This window comes from Doryrhamphus excisus, chromosome 7, assembly GCF_030265055.1.
Source record: "Doryrhamphus excisus isolate RoL2022-K1 chromosome 7, RoL_Dexc_1.0, whole genome shotgun sequence".
Classification (NCBI taxonomy): Eukaryota; Metazoa; Chordata; class Actinopteri; order Syngnathiformes; family Syngnathidae; genus Doryrhamphus; species Doryrhamphus excisus.
Genome location: NC_080472.1, coordinates 22,721,915 through 22,741,067, shown reverse-complemented (window position 1 = coordinate 22,741,067; position 19,153 = coordinate 22,721,915). Strand labels below are relative to the sequence as shown.

The 19,153-nt window shown below is 42.2% G+C and overlaps 4 protein-coding genes across 13 annotated transcripts in view; 1 reads left to right on the top strand and 3 right to left on the bottom strand.

Annotated features, from left to right (window-relative positions):
* Nucleotides 1-975, bottom strand: part of tanc2b (tetratricopeptide repeat, ankyrin repeat and coiled-coil containing 2b) — a 98,131-nt gene extending 97,156 nt beyond the window's left edge. For both annotated transcript variants that reach the window (XM_058078122.1, XM_058078125.1), the window contains exons 1-2: nucleotides 270-975; nucleotides 135-187 (exon numbers count right to left, since the gene is read on the bottom strand). The gene's annotated coding sequence lies outside the window, so the exon portion shown is untranslated. The remainder of the gene's footprint in view (nucleotides 1-134; nucleotides 188-269) is intronic.
* A 2,713-nt stretch (nucleotides 976-3,688) lies between these two features.
* cntd1 (cyclin N-terminal domain containing 1) lies at nucleotides 3,689-7,462 on the bottom strand. The gene is made up of 7 exons (XM_058078246.1): nucleotides 7,068-7,462; nucleotides 5,677-5,752; nucleotides 5,395-5,566; nucleotides 5,093-5,255; nucleotides 4,884-5,028; nucleotides 3,962-4,058; nucleotides 3,689-3,894 (listed from the first exon to the last, which is right to left on the bottom strand). The coding sequence occupies exons 1-7, from the start codon at nucleotides 7,240-7,242 to the stop codon at nucleotides 3,784-3,786; spliced, it is 939 nt and encodes a 312-aa protein (XP_057934229.1). The 5' UTR covers nucleotides 7,243-7,462; the 3' UTR covers nucleotides 3,689-3,783.
* On the top strand, nucleotides 7,204-8,790 carry LOC131132538 (cytochrome c oxidase assembly factor 3 homolog, mitochondrial). The gene is made up of 2 exons (XM_058078271.1): nucleotides 7,204-7,845; nucleotides 8,392-8,790. The coding sequence occupies exons 1-2, from the start codon at nucleotides 7,650-7,652 to the stop codon at nucleotides 8,487-8,489; spliced, it is 294 nt and encodes a 97-aa protein (XP_057934254.1). The 5' UTR covers nucleotides 7,204-7,649; the 3' UTR covers nucleotides 8,490-8,790.
* The window catches only part of wnk4a (WNK lysine deficient protein kinase 4a), a 40,888-nt gene continuing 30,502 nt past the window's right edge, over nucleotides 8,768-19,153 (bottom strand). For 2 of the 9 annotated variants that reach the window (XM_058078136.1, XM_058078133.1), the window contains exons 14-21: nucleotides 18,124-18,178; nucleotides 17,906-18,040; nucleotides 15,923-16,716; nucleotides 14,970-15,048; nucleotides 12,568-13,090; nucleotides 11,441-11,661; nucleotides 11,256-11,350; nucleotides 8,768-11,167 (exon numbers count right to left, since the gene is read on the bottom strand). In XM_058078136.1, the coding sequence (XP_057934119.1) occupies nucleotides 11,123-11,167; nucleotides 11,256-11,350; nucleotides 11,441-11,661; nucleotides 12,568-13,090; nucleotides 14,970-15,048; nucleotides 15,923-16,716; nucleotides 17,906-18,040; nucleotides 18,124-18,178 (1,947 nt within the window). In that variant the 3' untranslated portion in view covers nucleotides 8,768-11,122. Of the gene's footprint in view, nucleotides 11,172-11,255; nucleotides 11,351-11,440; nucleotides 11,662-12,567; nucleotides 13,091-14,556; nucleotides 14,868-14,969; nucleotides 15,049-15,922; nucleotides 16,717-17,905; nucleotides 18,041-18,123; nucleotides 18,179-19,153 lie in introns of those variants that run through there. The other 7 variants (XM_058078137.1, XM_058078138.1, XM_058078135.1 and 4 more) reach the window with 7 other exon arrangements.

Genomic DNA, 19,153 nt, shown 5'->3' with positions numbered 1-19,153 from the left:
TACTAAATGTATTTAATAAATTTAATACATTATGTAATTAATTTATTTAAAAAATGCATTTATTATTTTATTTTACTTCAATTTATTTTAACTTAATTAATGGAGGTAAATTTGAAAACAACAACAGGCCTTACCTTCTGCTCTCCTGCTCTCCGACTTGTAGGATTCCCTGAGGAGCCACTGGAAGCTGAAAGGCCAAAAGACAATGAAAGAATGAAACACTGCGTGCGTGTAAAGTGGCCCTGCTGAATTACGTATGATGCAAATACCCAAATCCTTCATCGTTATTAATGGCAAACACGCGGCGTGTCAATCACAATTGGATCCTCCTCCCCCATCTTTGGCGTCTGAGATGATAGAGGGTCGCCCCCCCCGTCACCTCCTCCTCCTCCTCCTCCGTCAATACAATTAGAGATCCATCAGTCACGCGTAGAATATTCCAGATGCTGCAATACGCCTTCTAATTAAAATACACTCACACAAACACACACATTGGGACTTTGGCAGAGCAGGTTGAAGGTTCGAAATACAAAATGATGTTTAGATAGCGAGTTGATTGGATTCAGACTTGCTTTTTTTGTGTAGCTTTAATCTCACATTGAGATTAAAAATGTAATATATTCATACATGGTATATTTACATCTAAAATACAGACATTTACAGTATTAATTTAAGAAAGACAGAGACTTTTGTGGAAATATGCAATATTATATAACCAGTAGCTAATTTCCATCTTTAGCCGCCGAAGGCTAATAAATAAAAACGGCAAAAACAATCAGGCATAAAACCATGACTGAACCAGTTTGGGGAGACGTAATGTGCTTCGGTATCAGTACATGTTTTGTTTCTTACACACAAAATATGTGCAGATGTGTTTGTGTATCATTATATTACTAAATATCACACAAAAAATGGTAAATAGTACAAAAAAAACACTAACAATTGAAATAAAGAGCAGTCATTTTGCAGGAATAGACAAAATATGGGGAGAATAAAGTTAGAACATCCCAAAAATTGGTAATCTTTCAAGAAAAAAGTTAAGATTTTACAACAATATAGTCTTAATAACAAAAATATATATATATTTATATATTAAAATATATATATTTTAGAAGCATGAGGTTGACATACATAGGAAAAAGTAAATATTATGAAATTGAAATCAAAATATTTGGGGATAAAATCGTAATACTATGGGATTTTTTGTTTTTAAAAGAATATCATTAGAATAATTGTAGAAAATTGAAAAAAAAGCCAAAAAAATGCAATGTAAGGAGAAAAAGTTAATATCATAATCACCTAAAACAAGGGAAAAAAAAGAAAAAAGTTATTACATATATGTTATTTATAATAATTTTCCAGCAATACAGTCATAATATCATGAGGGAAAAATATTTTAAAATCATAAAGTTGATGTGCAAAAAAAGTGCAATTTAAGGAGAATAAGCTAATTCAATAGCATTCATTCATTTTCTACCGCTTATCCTCACGAGGGTAGCGGGAGTGCTGGAGCCTATCCCAACTGTCTTCGGGTGCGAGGCGGTGTCCACCCTGGACCGCTCTCCAGCCCATCCCAACATTCAATACCAAAAAACAAATATATTTATAAACCCGATGGCCTGCTTCCAAATACGTATTTATGCATGTTTTAGAAGACATATTTATACATCTTTTGTTTAGTTTTTTTGCACAACAGGCAAAAAGAAGCGATGCTGCAACTGCACACTAATAGATGTCAGTTGGAGCACCAGAGCAATAAAAACGGCCACAAGGTGACAGAAGTGTATTTGATAATGTAAAAACACACTGAACAGCAGGGAACTGATATTTTCATTACTAAAGAACGGGAAAAAGTAGAAACTATTGTATTTTTGGGGATGAAAGACAAAAATGTAATCTTTCTTTTGGTCGGTTCCATGTCTATATCGCCGTATGACACAATATTGTGTGTGCAATGGTATAAAATGGCCACTACACTGATGCCTTGTCACGTACTGTATAATAATACTGTTTGGTTTTTAAATACACAGGATATAACACCCTGGCTTTAAAGTACATCACAGAGGTCAGATCTCTCGGGGATATTTGCTGGACGACGTCCTCCGTCACGCACGATTCAGCTTGTGGCTAAAAATAACCTTTAGTCTGCAGCGATACTTCAAGTGCAGGACGTGTGAGTACTTTGCAGATGGTAATGAGAAATACCTTAAGGGAGCCCTGGAAACGGGATTGCTCATGCGGTGTGTGCGTGTGTGATGGATGAGGCGGCGATCGGTCACCGTGGTAACCACACACACACAACATAACCTCAATGAATGGGCGCCTATATAAGTTCTGAAATACTTCTAATAGTATTTTACTGCAGTATTACGCTGGCAGGATGGCAAAGTACTTGGTCATGATCATGCACGGCAACAGTTGCTAGGGGAGGCTTTGCTAGCTGGTGAGACCTTGACCTCCAAACGGGAGCACGAAATGTTGGCGGTGATGAAACATTCATGTCAGCCGTGACGCGGCCGTCGGTTGCCATCGTCATGGAAACGTGCCATGTGGGGAAACAATCTGTCAATCTACTAGCGTCTCTTCGTCTCCAACAAAGGCGCAAATTGACGGCAGGGCGAAGCATCGTGATTAATTATCACTCCTTTGGCCCCGCCGACACTTCCATGTGTTACTTTGATTGGGTGGTTTCGTTCATCTCAGGACTCTGCTGGAATCCTGTCACGGAGTTTCTCCGTGTAAATTGTGCAGGTGCAATGGGAGGCGAGCGAGGAGGCGCCAACGAGGAGGCGCCACCGGTCGCATCAAGCCGGTGAGAGAAGCTGGAACTAATGGAGTAAAGACTCTTCACTGGTTCTCCAAGTGGAGAGAGACCACCTGGAGGACATTTTCCACCTACCTTATATTTTTGCACATTTGTTCGCATTTGTACCGTTGTTGTTTCTTGTTGATCGTACAAACTGTATACTACATACGTACGCCCTCTTTTAGATTTGGGTTAGGGTCCTGTCGATGCGCATTTTTATACTCCATATTTCTGGTCAGGGGGCTCAAATGGCCTCAACCTGGGACTACTTGTCATTAAGTTGCGACTCACTTTTATTTAAGTCATTTTTATTTTAGTAAATATATATATATTTTTTTTAATTTTCACATCATTTTTACAAATTCATGTAATAGGTTTTTTATTTTATTTTAATTTTTTTCATTTTTATTAAGCCATTTTTATTTTAATTATTTTTTTCTACACAATTAAGTTATTTTTATTTTTTGCAATGCATTAAGTCACCAATTATTAATAAAAAAACAATTATTAGTATTATTTTACACTTATTTAAAAGGCATTTTCATTCTTAATTAATTATTTTTTACATTTACCTGTAAGTTTTGTATTTATATTTATTATTTTTGACACTTTTAAGTCATTTTTGTTTTTAAATTTTATGTGACATGTAACCTGTATTTTTTATACTTTAAGGAATGTATTTATTGATACTTTTTGTAATTTAAATGACACCTATAGTCACCTTTAAACTCCTATTACCCAATACAGCAGCCGTAAGTAAGACGTATCGGGCATAAAATATAAGGTTAGAGACCTCTAGCCATGAAATAACACCCCTATAGTCACCTTCAAAGTACTATGACCTAATATAGTAGAATGGTAAGACATAAATAAGACATAACGTTAGCATTGGGAGAGTTCCTTTTTACTTCCTGTTCTGTAAAGCGCTAGTGTACTAAAGTGTACACACACACACACAGTAGAAGGAAAGACTAAACTTATCTAGTTGGCGTCTGAGGGCCTGCAACAACAATGGTGAGCGCCGCGCGGGCGAAATCGCCGATGCTTCTCGTCGAAATCCCGGTGATGTGGCTCAGCTCCTCCGTCACCTGACAACAAATAAACACAAGTCATTATATTGTTGTTTTGGTTTATTTTAATGCCAGGTCATCTCACCTGCTCCCATTCTCTGACGTGAAGGATGAAGGTCGCCACAGCGATGACGCCAACCGCCAGGAGCATGCAGTCTTCGGTCACCGCCACAAACTTCTCTCTGGTGTTCGCAGGTTGCGAGTTTAATTGTCGTTTGTGTTTAATTGTTTACTTGTCGGCACAAAAAGTGCATTTTAAGTCCATGAAAACCTTCTTTATCAAATTAAAATTAATTTTTGATGAGGCAACAGAGCCAAAAATGAACACGTTTGACTGTGATTTTATGTGCACTACTTGCTTTGGTCACTAGAGGGTGCTAAGTGTACCCCGTTAGGGCCTACTAATTCTAACTGTGACGTCACCAGAGTCAAGCAGCAGTCTTTGATGGCGGTTTGTTTGTTTGGCTCATGGAAAATCTCCTGTATATTTCATACAGTAACACATGTAGGCACTCAGTCCCATAACAGTTCAGTTATGGCAACATCAGAACTGTTTTTAACAATTTTCCAAACATGACAACTCGTTTCTTTCATTTCTCATTCTCTGATATTTTCCTTTTTTGTAATTATGACTTTATTCCCATAATATTTTGACATTATTTTCATAGCATTGTGATTTTATTCCTGTATTATTATAACTTTTTCACCAACCAAATTTTTTTCAAAATATTACAACTTGAAAAAAAATTCTACTAAAATTTTTATTCTCATAAAACTGACACTCATTGGAAGTGAGACTTTTTTCTTAATTTATTTAGAATATATTTATTAATTTATTCTTGTTTTTATTTTCAGTTTTCTTATACTTTATGGTTTTATTCTTCTTGTAAAATATTTTTATTAATAATATAAATAATATTTTTTATGTTTTTTGTTTTATTTTGACTTTTAGAACGTGCAGAGGACGACTTAGCTCGCTACGGGAAGCCGGCAGGGGGAGGCCGTACCTCTGCTCCCTGGTGGGGTCGCGGGTCCGCGTGGTGGCGGCCAGCAGGGCGTCGTAGAGAGCGCGGCGCTGCAGGCTGACCAGCTGGAGAACATGGCGGCACAGGTGATGCAGGCGCTCCACGGGGGTGGACGGCTCGTTGTGGCCTGCGCACAAACGAGCTCCCGGTCAGGCCGGTATCTTTTCACGTTAACACGGTCGTGCGTTTACCGAGAACCTCCAGGAGGACTTCCACGTATGTGAGGGGGTTGGGCACGTCCAGTTGGAACTCCAGGCCCTTCAGCACCATCAGCTCCGATTCCAGGACAGCCTGCTTGGAGACGTCCAGGCCGACGGAGCGCAGGAAGCGCACGGCCGTGTTGATGTCGATGATCTGGAATTTTTACAGATGTTGGAAAAACATAAGAAGCTAAAGAAATACGTCTTCTCTTGTTGTTTGGAGGCCCCGCTGCTCGTTGAGAGGAGCGGTTCCACGCAATAACCTTGGACATGTGGATGGCGGAACGTCTTACGTGGCTGTGCAGGGACAGCTTGCTGGCCAGCTGCACGCAGGAAAACACAATCAGGGCGAACTTCGACTCCAGGTGCTCGAACACGGCGTCCTCGCGGCTCCCTGTCTTGGCCTGGGTCGCACCTTGAGGCGACGGCGCGCCGAGCAAGCGTGTGATGTGCTTGACCATGAACCTGCAGGACGACAAAAACTTTTACAACTTCGACACGGCCAACGGGATCGGGGTGGGTGGGTGGGCGGGCGGGCGGGCAGGCGGGGGGTCAAACCATCCAGCCTTTCCTACCTTTGAAGTAATTCAACGGCGTGGTAGCCGGCCAGCGGGTCCAGTCGGAGCTCTTGAGATATCAGCAAAGCATATTCTGGAAAACAAGCGTGTCAGCAAGCGAGAAGGAAATATCCCAGATGCCGGAGTGATCGTTATTGATTGGTCCTCGACATTCCGGAGCACTTTATTAGCTGATTGAATATGCTGGAATGCAACGCAGCAAATACCAGCGTCGTGATGAATGCCCGTGTTCAAACACCTCAACACACTGCAACGAGACGTGACATTAGCATGCAAGTATACACTATATAAGCACCTAAGTATACAGTACATAAGCATGCAAGTATACACTATATAAGCACCTAAGTATACAGTACATAAGCATGCAAGTATACACTATATGAGCACCTAAGTATACAGTACATAAGCATGCAAGTATACACTATATAAGCACCCAAGTATACAGTACATAAGCATGCAAGTATACACTATATGAGCACCTAAGTATACAGTACATAAGCATGCAAGTATACACTATATAAGCACCTAAGTATACAGTACATAAGCATGCAAGTATACACTATATAAGCACCTAAGTATACAGTCATGCAAGTATATACTATATAAGCACCTAAGTATACAGTACATAAGCATGCAAGTATACACTATATAAGCACCTAAGTATACAGTACATAAGCATGCAAGTATACACTTTATAAGCACCCAAGTATACAGTACATAAGCATGCAAGTATATACTATATAAGCACCTAAGTATACAGTACATAAGCATGCAAGTATACACTATATAAGCACCTAAGTATACAGTACATAAGCATGCAAGTATACACTATATAAGCACCTAAGTATACAGTACATAAGCATGCAAGTATACACTATATAAACACCCTAAAACAAATGCAAAGCTGTAAAGCAAATGTGCATAAAAGGCCATTTTACGGAAACTCACACACACATAAAGCAACTACGCCCCCTCGTGGCTGTAAAGAACACTAACAGGTTTTTGCATTGCATTTCAGTTTCGCATTTGGTTGGAAAGTGCTATTAACTTAATCTTAATCTTATTTGTAATGAATTTTGTAGTTTTGAGACAAAGATTTAGACCTAATTTTGTTTATTTGAAACAAGGAAGTTGTTAGGAAGATGTTAGATCAGTGGGAATATGTTAACTGGTTCTGCTGTGGTATAATTAAAATGCCAAAAAAGATTCTAATGAGGAAAAAAAAGCCTTATGTGAGGTATTTGGCCGTATGAAGACAAAATGTGAATTTCAGTAGTAAAAATTACGATTTATATTAAGATACAATTAATTTATTTCATCGAAAGTGCTGCTGGGATTCACAGTGTGGCGGTTAGTGTGCTCATTAGAAAGCTTGGCTACTGACTTACCGAAGAGTCTTTTATCTTTGAAGACTCCGCTGCATGTGGACAAACTGTTGATGTTCTCTTTGTTTTTCTCGTTGAGGTTCGTAAGAAAGTCCGTCAGCACGTCAAAGGAGGCTTGGCGAAACTTGAACTGCACAACACTCTGCTCGCTTTGACAACTAACGACATTCTCCGCCATTTGGACGCCGAAATAAAACTGCTGCCTTCCGTCGGCACCGTGTTTTAAAACTGTGAGTGAATTGTTGTCACGCGATATTAATCATCATACATGTACTGTATTTGGTTTTAATAGAATTAAACGTGTCTCAATCGTGTATATGCGGAAGATGGCGCTGTTTCCTTTGGCGTCGCTGCACAGGAACCGAAATCCCACCTGTTTGTACGCGGGGATGCCTTTGTGGTTGCACACGTTTCCGGTTTTACACCTGTCGGAGTGGTTTTACTGCGGCTCCATTGTCTGAGCACAGATCTGACAACACACTGGATGGTACCACCTTTCGTTGATTAAAATGATGTCACCCACTGGTTGGATAGTTTGAAAGTCCGCGAAAAGACCCGCTAAACGAGTTTGAACGTAGCACAAACATGGCGGACAAGACGCCCAAGCAGTCCGACGCTCCGTTCGCGGCGAGAATAGACCCCACCAAGGAGAATCTATCCAAGGAGCAGATGCACTTCATCAAGCAGGTGGAGCTCGAACAGTGGAAGAAGAAGACGCAGAAGTTGAGGACGCGGAATGTGGTGACGGGGGTAGCCATTGGAGCCCTCGTCCTGGGCATATGTATCCTTCATGCTAATGTCAACACAGCAAGGTTGTATCGTTAGCATTGGCTAGCAAAGCTAACCTTGCTATTACGTATAGCGCAAATACTTACACTTATTTGACATATGTCGAGTGGAAATTTTTGACTTCACAGAAAATGTGTTGTCTTTTAGTCGGAACGCTAATGTTAGCATTGTGTTAGTAGAAAGTTGGATGATATATTGTCAAAAGTGCTGTACACTAACGTGCTGTTTATTTATTATGGTTGTTTTTTGTTTTCATTGGTGCGCAGAACTTTTCCTAATATGTTCAACACTTCATGTATCTGTCTGCTGCAAAAGAATAATGCCTCAAATGCCAGAAATTGACCAATACCCAATACCCCCACAAGATAAATGCTGCAAGTTGATGGAACTAAATGTTAGTTTGCCAGGCGACTGTGTGTGTTTGTCTTTAAAGACATGAGCAGCATTTGCAATATTTTTCATTTGTTTACAATCTGACTGCATCACTACAGCATCACTCCTGCATCACTTACTTCCCTTAACCGCTTGCGCCTGTCAGACGGCTACACGTTTTACTCGGTCTCCCAGGACCGTACAATGGAAGAACTGGACGAGGAGGCCAAGCGTGCAAGAGTGCCAAAGACGGGTGCCAACTGAGGCACGGTGGACCTTCTGCAGACACGCCCGCCACTGCTGACACCACGGCCGGCCTCTCTGCCCCAACACGCCGCTGGTCTCTTCCTTGGCTTCACTTGTGATGGGATTGTTGTCCAAGTGGACTTGATGGGACACAATTGCAGGCCAAAACAAATAAAAGGCCTGGAATGACTTCAGAAGAATTCCGTTATAGATGTGAAATGTCAACATGCAGCAATCTGAAGTGACCTTCAATAGCAATGATGCAAAATGTTGTAACTATTTATGTGATTTATTAAATAAAGGATACACATGTATTAAACAGTCTTTATTTATAATCTGAGGAATTGACTAGAAGAAACATCCAGTCTAGCAGAGTAGAAATTACAAATAAGACCCTGGAGAAGAGGAAGAAAGGCACAGATTCATCATACAGCAAAACAAGAGACATTTACATTCTTTATTTTTGGGAGAAATGCAATGCTTGCTTGCTTTTGAATATACAGTAGATCCCCACTTTCAACCACCACGAGTAATTTGATAAAAATGTCCACTTTTCAAACACGTCTCGCTCCTCTCCAAATCCTCCTGCCACCTTGATGTTGATTTTGGATCAACATTTGCACACACAAAAAAAGTGACTGTTCAGGGAACCGCTGTTTCTTTAATTGCTGTTGTTCACTCGCGACACAATCCAGGTGGAATTCCTAAAAATGCCTCACGTCCATCCATCCACTTTGTACGCCGCCTGTCCTCCCTAGGGCCAAGGGGGTATGCTGGAGCCTATCCCCGCTGACTTTGAGCAAGAGGCGGGGTACACTCTGGACTGGTTGCGGGGCCTCATAATGACGCAGACGAACTGTGGTGCGTTTTAAGGACCGCCAAAAAAAAAGTGCGAGTGTATTGTCGCTTATTTATACAATATTTCTGAATGAAAAGTAATATCTTATGAAACATTGACATTTTATATATTAAAGTATTTTCATACTCAAAAATCCACGGGGATCCACTGTATTATCCTTGTGGTGCGTTCACTGTTCACTGTCCAGTGTGTGGTGTGGATATTCAATAAGGCACGTGTGCAATAACATTCTCCATTTAAACCAAGATGCAACTTCCTGGAGTGAACACAGTTTGACCAAAATGCGTGAAAGGAAAAGACTTGCTAAAGTGCATGAGGTGCTTCATCTAATAAAGTCACTTTATAGAATATATGTATACATATATATATATATGTTTCTTTCTGAATGAGAAGAGATGCTGAGCTATCCAAGGGTGTAAACAGTCTATAAATGCACTCTACTACTTCATACAAATGTACAATCAGCATTGGATGATTATTCATATTATAAATCACAACATAGACATGATTATTTTATGACATTTCCCTCATATTTTGGTCGATATTGCACAAGCTGTAACCCCTTATAAGGCAGGGAACCATGTGATAGCTTCCAGCCAATCAGGAAGAGGGGCAGTGAAGCTAAAAATGCTAGAGATACAGTCGTCCCTCGTTTATAGCCGTTAATTGGTTGCAGACCTGACCGGGAGGCAAGATTCATAGTTAAGAAATTGAGTATTTTCGTGCTAAATATGGCTTTTAGCACCCTGAAGGCATAAAGTAACACAGATATTGTCACCTTGTTCGTACATTGCGCATCACTCAAGAAGGCGGCAAGCTAGCGAGCTAACAAGCTAACAGGTTAGCCTCGAATTTATTTCTTCTAAAGTTAAGAAGCCAAACACTTACCACTTAAAGAGACGGTATTTTCACTCCCTCGTTACTTCATGACTTCATGCAGTGTTAAAGTGATGCGTTTTGTGTCACTACTGCCGTCTAATGACCACAATACTACATATCGCTTGTATTTAAAAATGTCGTGACGAATCAGAGACAAGTAGTGGTGGGCAAAACCGTTCATTTCAGTGAACCGGAACATTCCGGTTCATTCAGTAAAAAGATCCGTTCATTTCGGTCAATTGGTCGTTAAGCCTGTGATCTCCACCTGTGCATACACCCGGTCAGCCGTGTCGAGTCAGTCCGTTCACTCATGTTCACGTTCGTTCAGACTCAACAGCGCAACAACACGTGATGACTGGTGGTGTGTCGGTCATGAACGAACGGGTCAAAAGAACTAGTTCTTTTTTGTGAACGAAATGAACGAGGTCCAGGCAATCGAAGTTGACTTTGCATTTGTAACTGAACGGGTATTTTAGGGGCGTTCACATAAAAAAACTAGTTCTTTTGACCCGTTCGTTCATGATCGACACACCACTATAGACCAGGCTACTGTCAAACAGCCATCATTTATTCTGTCTAAGAAACTGCAATATAGAGGGAGCAACAATCAAACGCGCTATTGCGAGTGACGACTGTGTCATTACATACATTTTATATTTATTATAAACATAACTATAAACATAATGATTACATCATGTTGGATATTTCGGTGAGAAGGCCTTTCAACTCGTCATCTTCAGCCGTGTTCTACCACAAAAATAAATCTAGATGGCTGGTGTCATTAATATTATTATTAGGAAATTTCATGTTATTATGTTGAGTAAATATCCTCTTTATATTACAGTTGGTCTTCTGTGCTAGGGCGACCATGTTGGCGAGGTCTCGGAGGGCTCGGACGGCCGCGGCCTTGGCTTCAGATGAGGTAGTCCGGCTGTTCAGCGGCGGATGCTGAGACTGTCTTACTAGGGAAGGAGAGAAGATGAGTGAGGGCAATGGCGTGAAAAGGGACAGGAAGTTGACGCGCATGGACGGACACCGACGCCCACCATTCGACTGATGTCCGTGGCGAACGTGACGCCTTTGTTGGGTTTGTCCTGGGAGCTGCTGCTGCTTCCTCCCAGAGAGTTCCTTCTGATGATACCTGGAAATAAATGCAGCGGAAATTCCACGCACGGATGTAAACGCTGGATTCTACATCACAGCATATCATAGCAACACTGAGATACCGTACTAGTGTGGCCACCTTGGAGCGGCAGCACATCCAAGCGCTGCAGGCTGTTCCTGCGGGATGGAGGGTAACCGCTCGTGCCCTTGGAGAGACGGCGCTGGCGGCCTGACAACATGGCGGCAGGGGACACGATGCCTGGCGGGGGGGCTTTCCCCATCTTCTCGTACAGCTCTTCCATCTCCCGCTTCTGGGACGCCTGCAGGGCCTGGACCTCCGACAGGTGTCTGGGACGAGATGGACGTTTTAATGATGTGCTAACATTAGCGTGTGTCCTCAGACAACATTTGTGGGAACCAAACGTGGGGAAAAATGGAACGACACCATCCTCATGACACAACATGGCCTCTACCCCGCCCTTAGCTGGGGACAGCAGGGGGAATAAAAAAAAAAAAAGTAGGCTTCGCTACACATCTTAAAATGGACTTCTGCGAACCATCCATCATTCGGCTACAGACCTGAGAGGCGTAAGGAGGATCATGTTGTTTTTCTTCAGCTAATATGCTAACCTAGCATGACGCTAATGTTTTAAGGTGTTTGATACATGGCCCTGTGGCATGCCCACCACTATATAAAAAAAAAGTAGGCTTCGCTACACATCTTAAAATTGACTTCTGCCAACTATCCATCAGTCGGCTACAGACTTGAGAGGCGTAAGGAGGATCATGTTGTTTTTCTTCAGCTAATATGCTAACCTAGCATGACGCTAATGTTTTAAGGTGTTTGATACATGGCCCTGTGGCATGCCCGCCACTATATAAAAAAAGTAGGCTTCGCTACACATCTTAAAATTGACTTCTGTCAACTATCCATCATTCGGCTACAGACCTGAGAGACGTAAGGAGGATCATGTTGTTTTTCTTCAGCTAATATGCTAACCTAGCATGACGCTAATGTTTTAAGGTGTTTGATACATGGCCCTGTGGCATGCCCAGCACTATATCAAAAAAGTAGGTTTCGCTACACATCTTAAAAACCAAGCAATTTGCCAACTATGCGTTATGCTAACCTAGCATGATGTTACAACATGAGTGTAACGTTAGCACGTTAGCTAAGATTTCACATTCCTTAGCATTAAAGTCGCAGACACGCGAAACGTCGTTTTTCCGGCGCTACACGTCACTCGCACGTACTTTTCTCGAAGTTCTTGCAGCTCCTCCAGCATCTCCTCGTCGTCACTGTCCGAGTCGTCGCTGCTCAGGTAGGGGGCGCTGTGGTTGTAGGTCATCATCCAGAGGTGGTGGAGGGCGTTGCCGTGCTGGGGGCTGCAGGCCGCCCCGTCCCACAGCCGTCCTTCCACCTCGGCCGCCGTCACCGACAGCCCGCTGTCTGCGGACGTGCCCATCAGGCTGAGGCTGTGCGCCCGCCTCCGACCGCGCCTCCTGGTCCTCGGACGCTCCTCCACTACCTCCTCATCATCATCATCATCCTCCTCAGCATCCTGCTTGTCTGCGTCCTGCGGGAGGCCCGAGTGTGACTGAGGGGGGGACGTGGTCACGGAGGTTTCCATGCTGGTCTCGGAGTGCTCCTCGGCGCTGCTCTCTGACCGAGCACCGCCGCCGCCGCCGCCTCTGGAGTCCGGCGAAGCCGAGGTCAGAACATCGGTGCTGGGGGTCACGTGGAAGCGTCCCACCGTCACCGCGGCTGCCGCTTCTCCTGGGAAAGACAAGATCTTCATCACCTCAGCTCATGGTGGTGATGCCCTTTGGTTTGTTCCGTCGGTGGGAACACCTGGGCGGCCATTTTGTAAGGCGGCGGTGATTGTTCTCTAATCCAATCAGACGCCTTTGATAAGCGTTCATTCTAATCTAATCAATGTCATTGTTTTTAAATACATACATATTTACTTTTTAAATACAAACGTTTCCCAGCAAGGGCAACATCGTGAAAAATGAAAGGATGCCACTTTGCTGCTTATTATGGGAATAAAGTCATAACAATATGGGAATAAAGTCATGATACTATGGGAATAAAGTCATAATATTCTGGGAATAAAGTAATGATATTATGGGAATAAAGTCATGATATTATGGGAATAAAGTCATGATACTATGGGAATAAAGTCATAATTCTATGGGAATAAAGTCATGATACTATGGGAATAAAGTCATAATATTATGGGAATAAAGTCATGATATTGTATGAATAAAGTCATGATATTATGGGAATAAAGTCATAACAATATGGGAATAAAGTCATAATTCTATGGGAATAAAGTCATAATATTCTGGGAATAAAGTCATGATATTATATGAATAAAGTCACAATATTATGGGAATAAAGTCATGATACTATGGGAATAAAGTCATGATACTATGGGAATAAAGTCATGATATTCTGGGAATAAAGTCATAATATTCTGGGAATAAAGTCACAATATTATGGAAATAATATCATAATTCTATGGGAATAAAGTCAATTCTATGGGAATAAAGTCATAACACTATGGGAATAAAGTCATGATATTATGAGAATAAAGTCATGATATTATGAGAATAAAGTCATGATATGTGAATAAAGTCAAAATATTATGAGAATAAAGTCATGGTATTATGGGAATAAAGTCATGATATTATGGGAATAAAGTCATGATATTATGGGAATAAAGTCATGATATTATGGGAATAAAGTCATGGTATTATGGGAATAAAGTCATGGTATTATGGGAATAAAGTCATGGTATTATGGGAATAAAGTCATGGTATTATGGGAATAAAGTCATGGTATTATGGGAATAAAGTCATGGTATTATGGGAATAAAGTCATGATATTATGTGAATAAAGTCAAAATATTATGAGAATAAAATCATGGTATTATGGGAATAAAGTCATGATATTATGGGAATAAAGTCATGATATTATGGGAATAAAGTCATGGTATTATGGGAATAAAGTCAAAATATTATGGGAATAAAGTCATGATATTATGGGAATAAAGTCATAATATTCTGGGAATAAAGGATCCATTTTTGTCTAAATGGGGCGGGGGTGCAATTGAGTGCATTTTGGGAGTTTGAAATGGAATTCCTTATGATGAGAATGATTATGAAATATGACACTCATTTGTCCCCTAAGACAGATTTGACTTAAATAAACCCCAAAATCAAAATAACACGACTCACTGACTATTGTCCTGACTAACGTGGGTCCCAGGTTGAGGCCCCCCGCTAAAGCGTGTAAAGGCCTGCAGTGCCTGCAGTGCCTGAGTGTTGCCCCTAGGGGTCCCCCCTCCAGTCAGCACCACAAGTGAGTTTGGCTCCTGGAACAGAGGACCTCTGTTTAGCGTCTATAAACAGAGACAGGTGTGGGAGGGGCGGCCTTTAACGAGCTGCTCCGCACGCCCATTGGCCGGCGGTGGCGGGCAGGGCCGCCGTGGCCCCCACTGGAACGGAACATTAGCTCCACGGGTTACGCAATGGCTCCCGGGGCAGCGCTAATGGCCGATAATGTCCGTAGGAGGAGAAGAAGAGGAGGAGGGCGAGTGAAAAGACGTCAACAGAAGTATTTACAGCAAAAACAAAAACAAGTTTCTTACCGGAGTTGTTTGACGGCGCTAAATTAGCGGTTCTGCTGTTGAGGTCTGGCCGAGCGGCGTGCAGCTGAGTGGACGACAACTACACACAAACAACATTCCCTTAGCTGGCGTAGACAATTCCCAACACGCTTGGGAAAAGATGGATGGAGAACAGGCGAAGGTGCCGTGTCTCAAGTGGCGCACTGCAATCTGGTTGGTGCACCCACGTGGAGGCGGGGCTCGCCTCGCCACCTTGTTTGGCTTGAAGTACATTATTTGGATGCCTTCTTGTTCAATTTTGGATCAACATTTGCAATAAAAGTCACTGTTAGGCATCCATTAGTCTTTAATTGGCACGTATGACGTGTACTAACATGTATTCCATAAATACTCCAGAAGTACTCCATTTGAGACACAGCACCGGTGAGATCGGATGCTAGCGCGGCAAACACAGGGGTGTCCAAACTGTGGCCCGTGTTTTTTTTGTGTTTTTTTTTTACTGGCACGCGGCACATTCTAAAAATGGAATTGAATAATCATGTTGAAATAGTTGGAAACATTAAAAAATATGTTATTTTCCAACAATAAAGTCAAAATATGAATAGAAAAAAGTCATATTCTAACGATTGTAATTTCATGTCATGAGACTAGTGATAAAAAAAAAAAATGTGAGAAAACTTGTAAGAAAAAATAATGTCATTTTAGTAGCATAGAGTTGAAATATTAAGGAAAAAAAAGACATTATTTTGTCAAAATATCATGAAAAAACCCAAAATGAATTATTGAATTATTAAAATTAGGATGGGGGAAAAGTCCAAATATGATGTGAATAAATAATTCATAATATGAAAACTTGTCATAATATTCATAATATGAATACTTTTCACTATGTGGCCCTCGCTGGACCAAGTTGGGACACCCCTAGGCTAGCGGCTAGCAGCTAGCAGCTAGCAGTTAGCAGCGAGAAGACTCACGGTGCTTTGCGGGCTGTCTGTCGGCGAGGGCGAAAGATCCGACGAGGAAGCTAAACCGGACACTTCGGATGGACCCGGAGCCTGGGATGGGAAGGCTGCGAGGCAATCCTGAGGCAGGCTGGCGGGGGCGGAGGTCCCCCCCTGCTGTAGAGGAGCACCCGGGGGCGTGGCGAGCCAGCTCGGAGATTCACCCGGCGGCGTGGCGAGCCAACTCGGAGATTCACCCGGAGGCGTGGCGAGCCAGCTTGGAGAGTCCCCCGGAGGCAATCCGTCCATCGGGGGCGTGTTCACAGAGCCGGGGTAGACATTCTGGGCTGGCAGACCCGCTGTGGGGTAAGGCACTTCCTGCGGGGGGGTCTGGTAGTATTGGTAGTGCTCGGGGTGGAAGCCCCCGTAGGAGGGCACCCCCTGCGCGGGCACACCCGAGGGCGGGATGAAAGAGTGCGCCATGCTCATCGCCATGGAGATGACGTTGGCCAGGGAAAAGAGGGGCTGGCTGTGCGGGGGCCACATGCCGGGGTGCTGGGGGGCGGGCGGGGGCATGGGCGGACTCTCGCTGCTGCTGTGAGAGTCAGCGGTGAGGAGATTGGGCGAGCCCGGTGCTGGGGAGGGAACGGACGGGAAGGTGGGGCTGCTGGCCACGCGGGTCAGGGGGGCATGGAGGCCCACCGGTTTTGGGGAACCCGGAGAAGCCGGGTACTGGAACGGGTAGTGGGTGTTGGCCAGGAAGGGGAGGGGGTAGTGCTGGTGGGGTGGGAGGAGGGAAGCCGGGTGTCGGTAAAGAAGAGGAGACCCTGCAAGCACAAAAGCGAAATCCATCAGCACGACGCGGACTCAAAAGGTGTCCCGACTGGGATTCAAGGACCTGACTAGGATTTACGAGAAGCCCTCTTGAGGACACGCAGTCTTCCTTCCGCCGGACGGCGTGTGGAGCATAAATCTGCCCCCCCCCCTGGCATTAATGGCCCTCCGCGGCAAACAGAGACATTTTGTTCCTGGCTTCTCTGCCCCGCTGGAATTGGACCTGAGGAAGCCCAGATGGGACCCATGTGTGCTTCTGGGACTGATTTGGAGATTACAGGAGGCGGACCGGGGCCGTGGGGGGTCGGGGGGGCGGATTCAAGAGCAACAATGGCTCCAAAGTTTATAAACGGCTCTGCTTTAACTGTTTTATTTTTCATTTATTTAGGTTTTAGTTTATTTTATTTATTTTTATTTTATTGAGGTACTGCATGTATTATTTGTTTATTATTTTGTCCATATTTCTTGCCATTAAGAATACTTGTTTTAGCCTTTTTATTGTGCTTATTTTTTATTATATTTTTTATTAGCGTATTTCTTTATTATTTACCCATGTAGTTCTGTATTTCCCCCATTTAAAAAAAATACCTTAAACTTAAAAAAAATTTGAAAAAATTATTTAGAATTTATTATAATAAATATAATTAATTTATTTAGAAAAAAATTGATACATTTCGAAAAAAATATTTAGAATTTATTATAATTAATATAATTTATTTATTTAGAAAAATGTAGAACATTTTAGAAAAATTTTGATGTATTTGCTTGTATGCTTGTAGACAACGACAGCGAATCCCACCGGACATCCCGAGGTGTTTGGACGTGAAAGCCAAGATGATCTATGATCTCTGATAAATATACAGTACGTTTTGATTGGTGCAGCCCTCAGGTGTGCCTAATGTTGCGGCCTGAGAGAGAGGAGGATGCAAAGCCAACCGTGATTGGTCTAAAAAGGAGGCGGGATCAGGGTTCTTGGAAACGGGCTTTTGCAGGCCACGGCAGCGTTGACAGCGGCCGCATTCACAGCTACACGCACCCACAGCCCCCCCCCACACACACACACACACGTGTGCTTTGAGGTGCATGAGCCTCGGGGCTGGGCGGAGCTTCACTGGTTCTTCCTCGGCCAGGCAGGAAGTGGAAGGGGGCTGAGGGGGATGGGAGGGGGGTCTCACTCATTACCTGGAGCGTTGTGGAAAGACTGCGAGCGTATGAGAGGTCGCCCAGCTGAGGTCACGTCTGCGGCGAAGGCGTCGCCATTGGGGCACGGAGGGGAGCCGTGCGGCCCCCCCACGCCGGGGTTGGCCACACTGAAGTCTGAGACGTGACACACACGTGCGTGAGCGTGCACGATGCAGACGGCAGCATCCTAACGTCATGTGATGCGCTCTGAGACTTACCGGGCAGCGAGGAGGAGGAGTGCGTCCGTGGGAGGCTGTGACTGTGCAGGTTAGGCTGAAAGAGGGAAAACACGAGGGGGGGGTCAAATACCGTTTCCTCAAAGGTTAGACATTTAGGAGACATTCAGTTTTTGGTTTAAAAAAAGATATATATTTTTTTATTCATATATTTTATTTATATTTCATTTCATTCATATTCTCATTCACCATAGTTCTGTAAATTAAACATGATAATACAGCTTACATTTACCACTGTAAAAATAATAAAATAATAATAAAATAGTAATTATCTGACTACAAATCTACATATTTTGGTTAAAAATAAACATTTTTGTCAACTTTTTATATAATTTTATGATCAAAAAGTATTTTTTTTGTCAAAAAATATCTTTATTTGCATTATTTAATCAATTTAAAATTGATTGATTCATTCATTTTCTACCACTTTTTCCTCACGAGGGTCGCGGGGGGTGCTGGAGCCTATCCCAGCTGTCTTCGGGCGAGAGGCGGGGTACACCCTGGACTGGTCCAATTTAAAATTATATATTATAAATACATTTGATTTACTTTATAAAAATAAATTTACAGTATTTTTTAAATAAAATTCTTTTACAACAAATTATTTAAAAAAAAAGTCTTTGGTCAAAAAAATTAAAAACAATAATTATCTGAGCAGAAATCTGCAAATTTCTGGTCATAAAATAGTTTAAAGAAAAAAAAGTTTTAAAAAAATGTAAACATTTAAAAAATATTTTTTGACAGTAAATGTGCAGTTTGGGTCATTTTTCTAATCTATATGTTTAATAAAAATATATATCATATTTTTAAAATAAAATAATTATCGTTATACTATAGTATTTACTTGATTTGCTTTACTTTTAAAATTATTATTTGTATTTTTTTAAACTCATTACTCATTTAATTAAATAAAAAAATAATAAGTCAAAACATCTTTAGTCAAGATGTTTTGCATTTACATTTTTACCTCCAAAATTAGGCCATTTCTGCCCCATAAGTTGTTAATAATTGA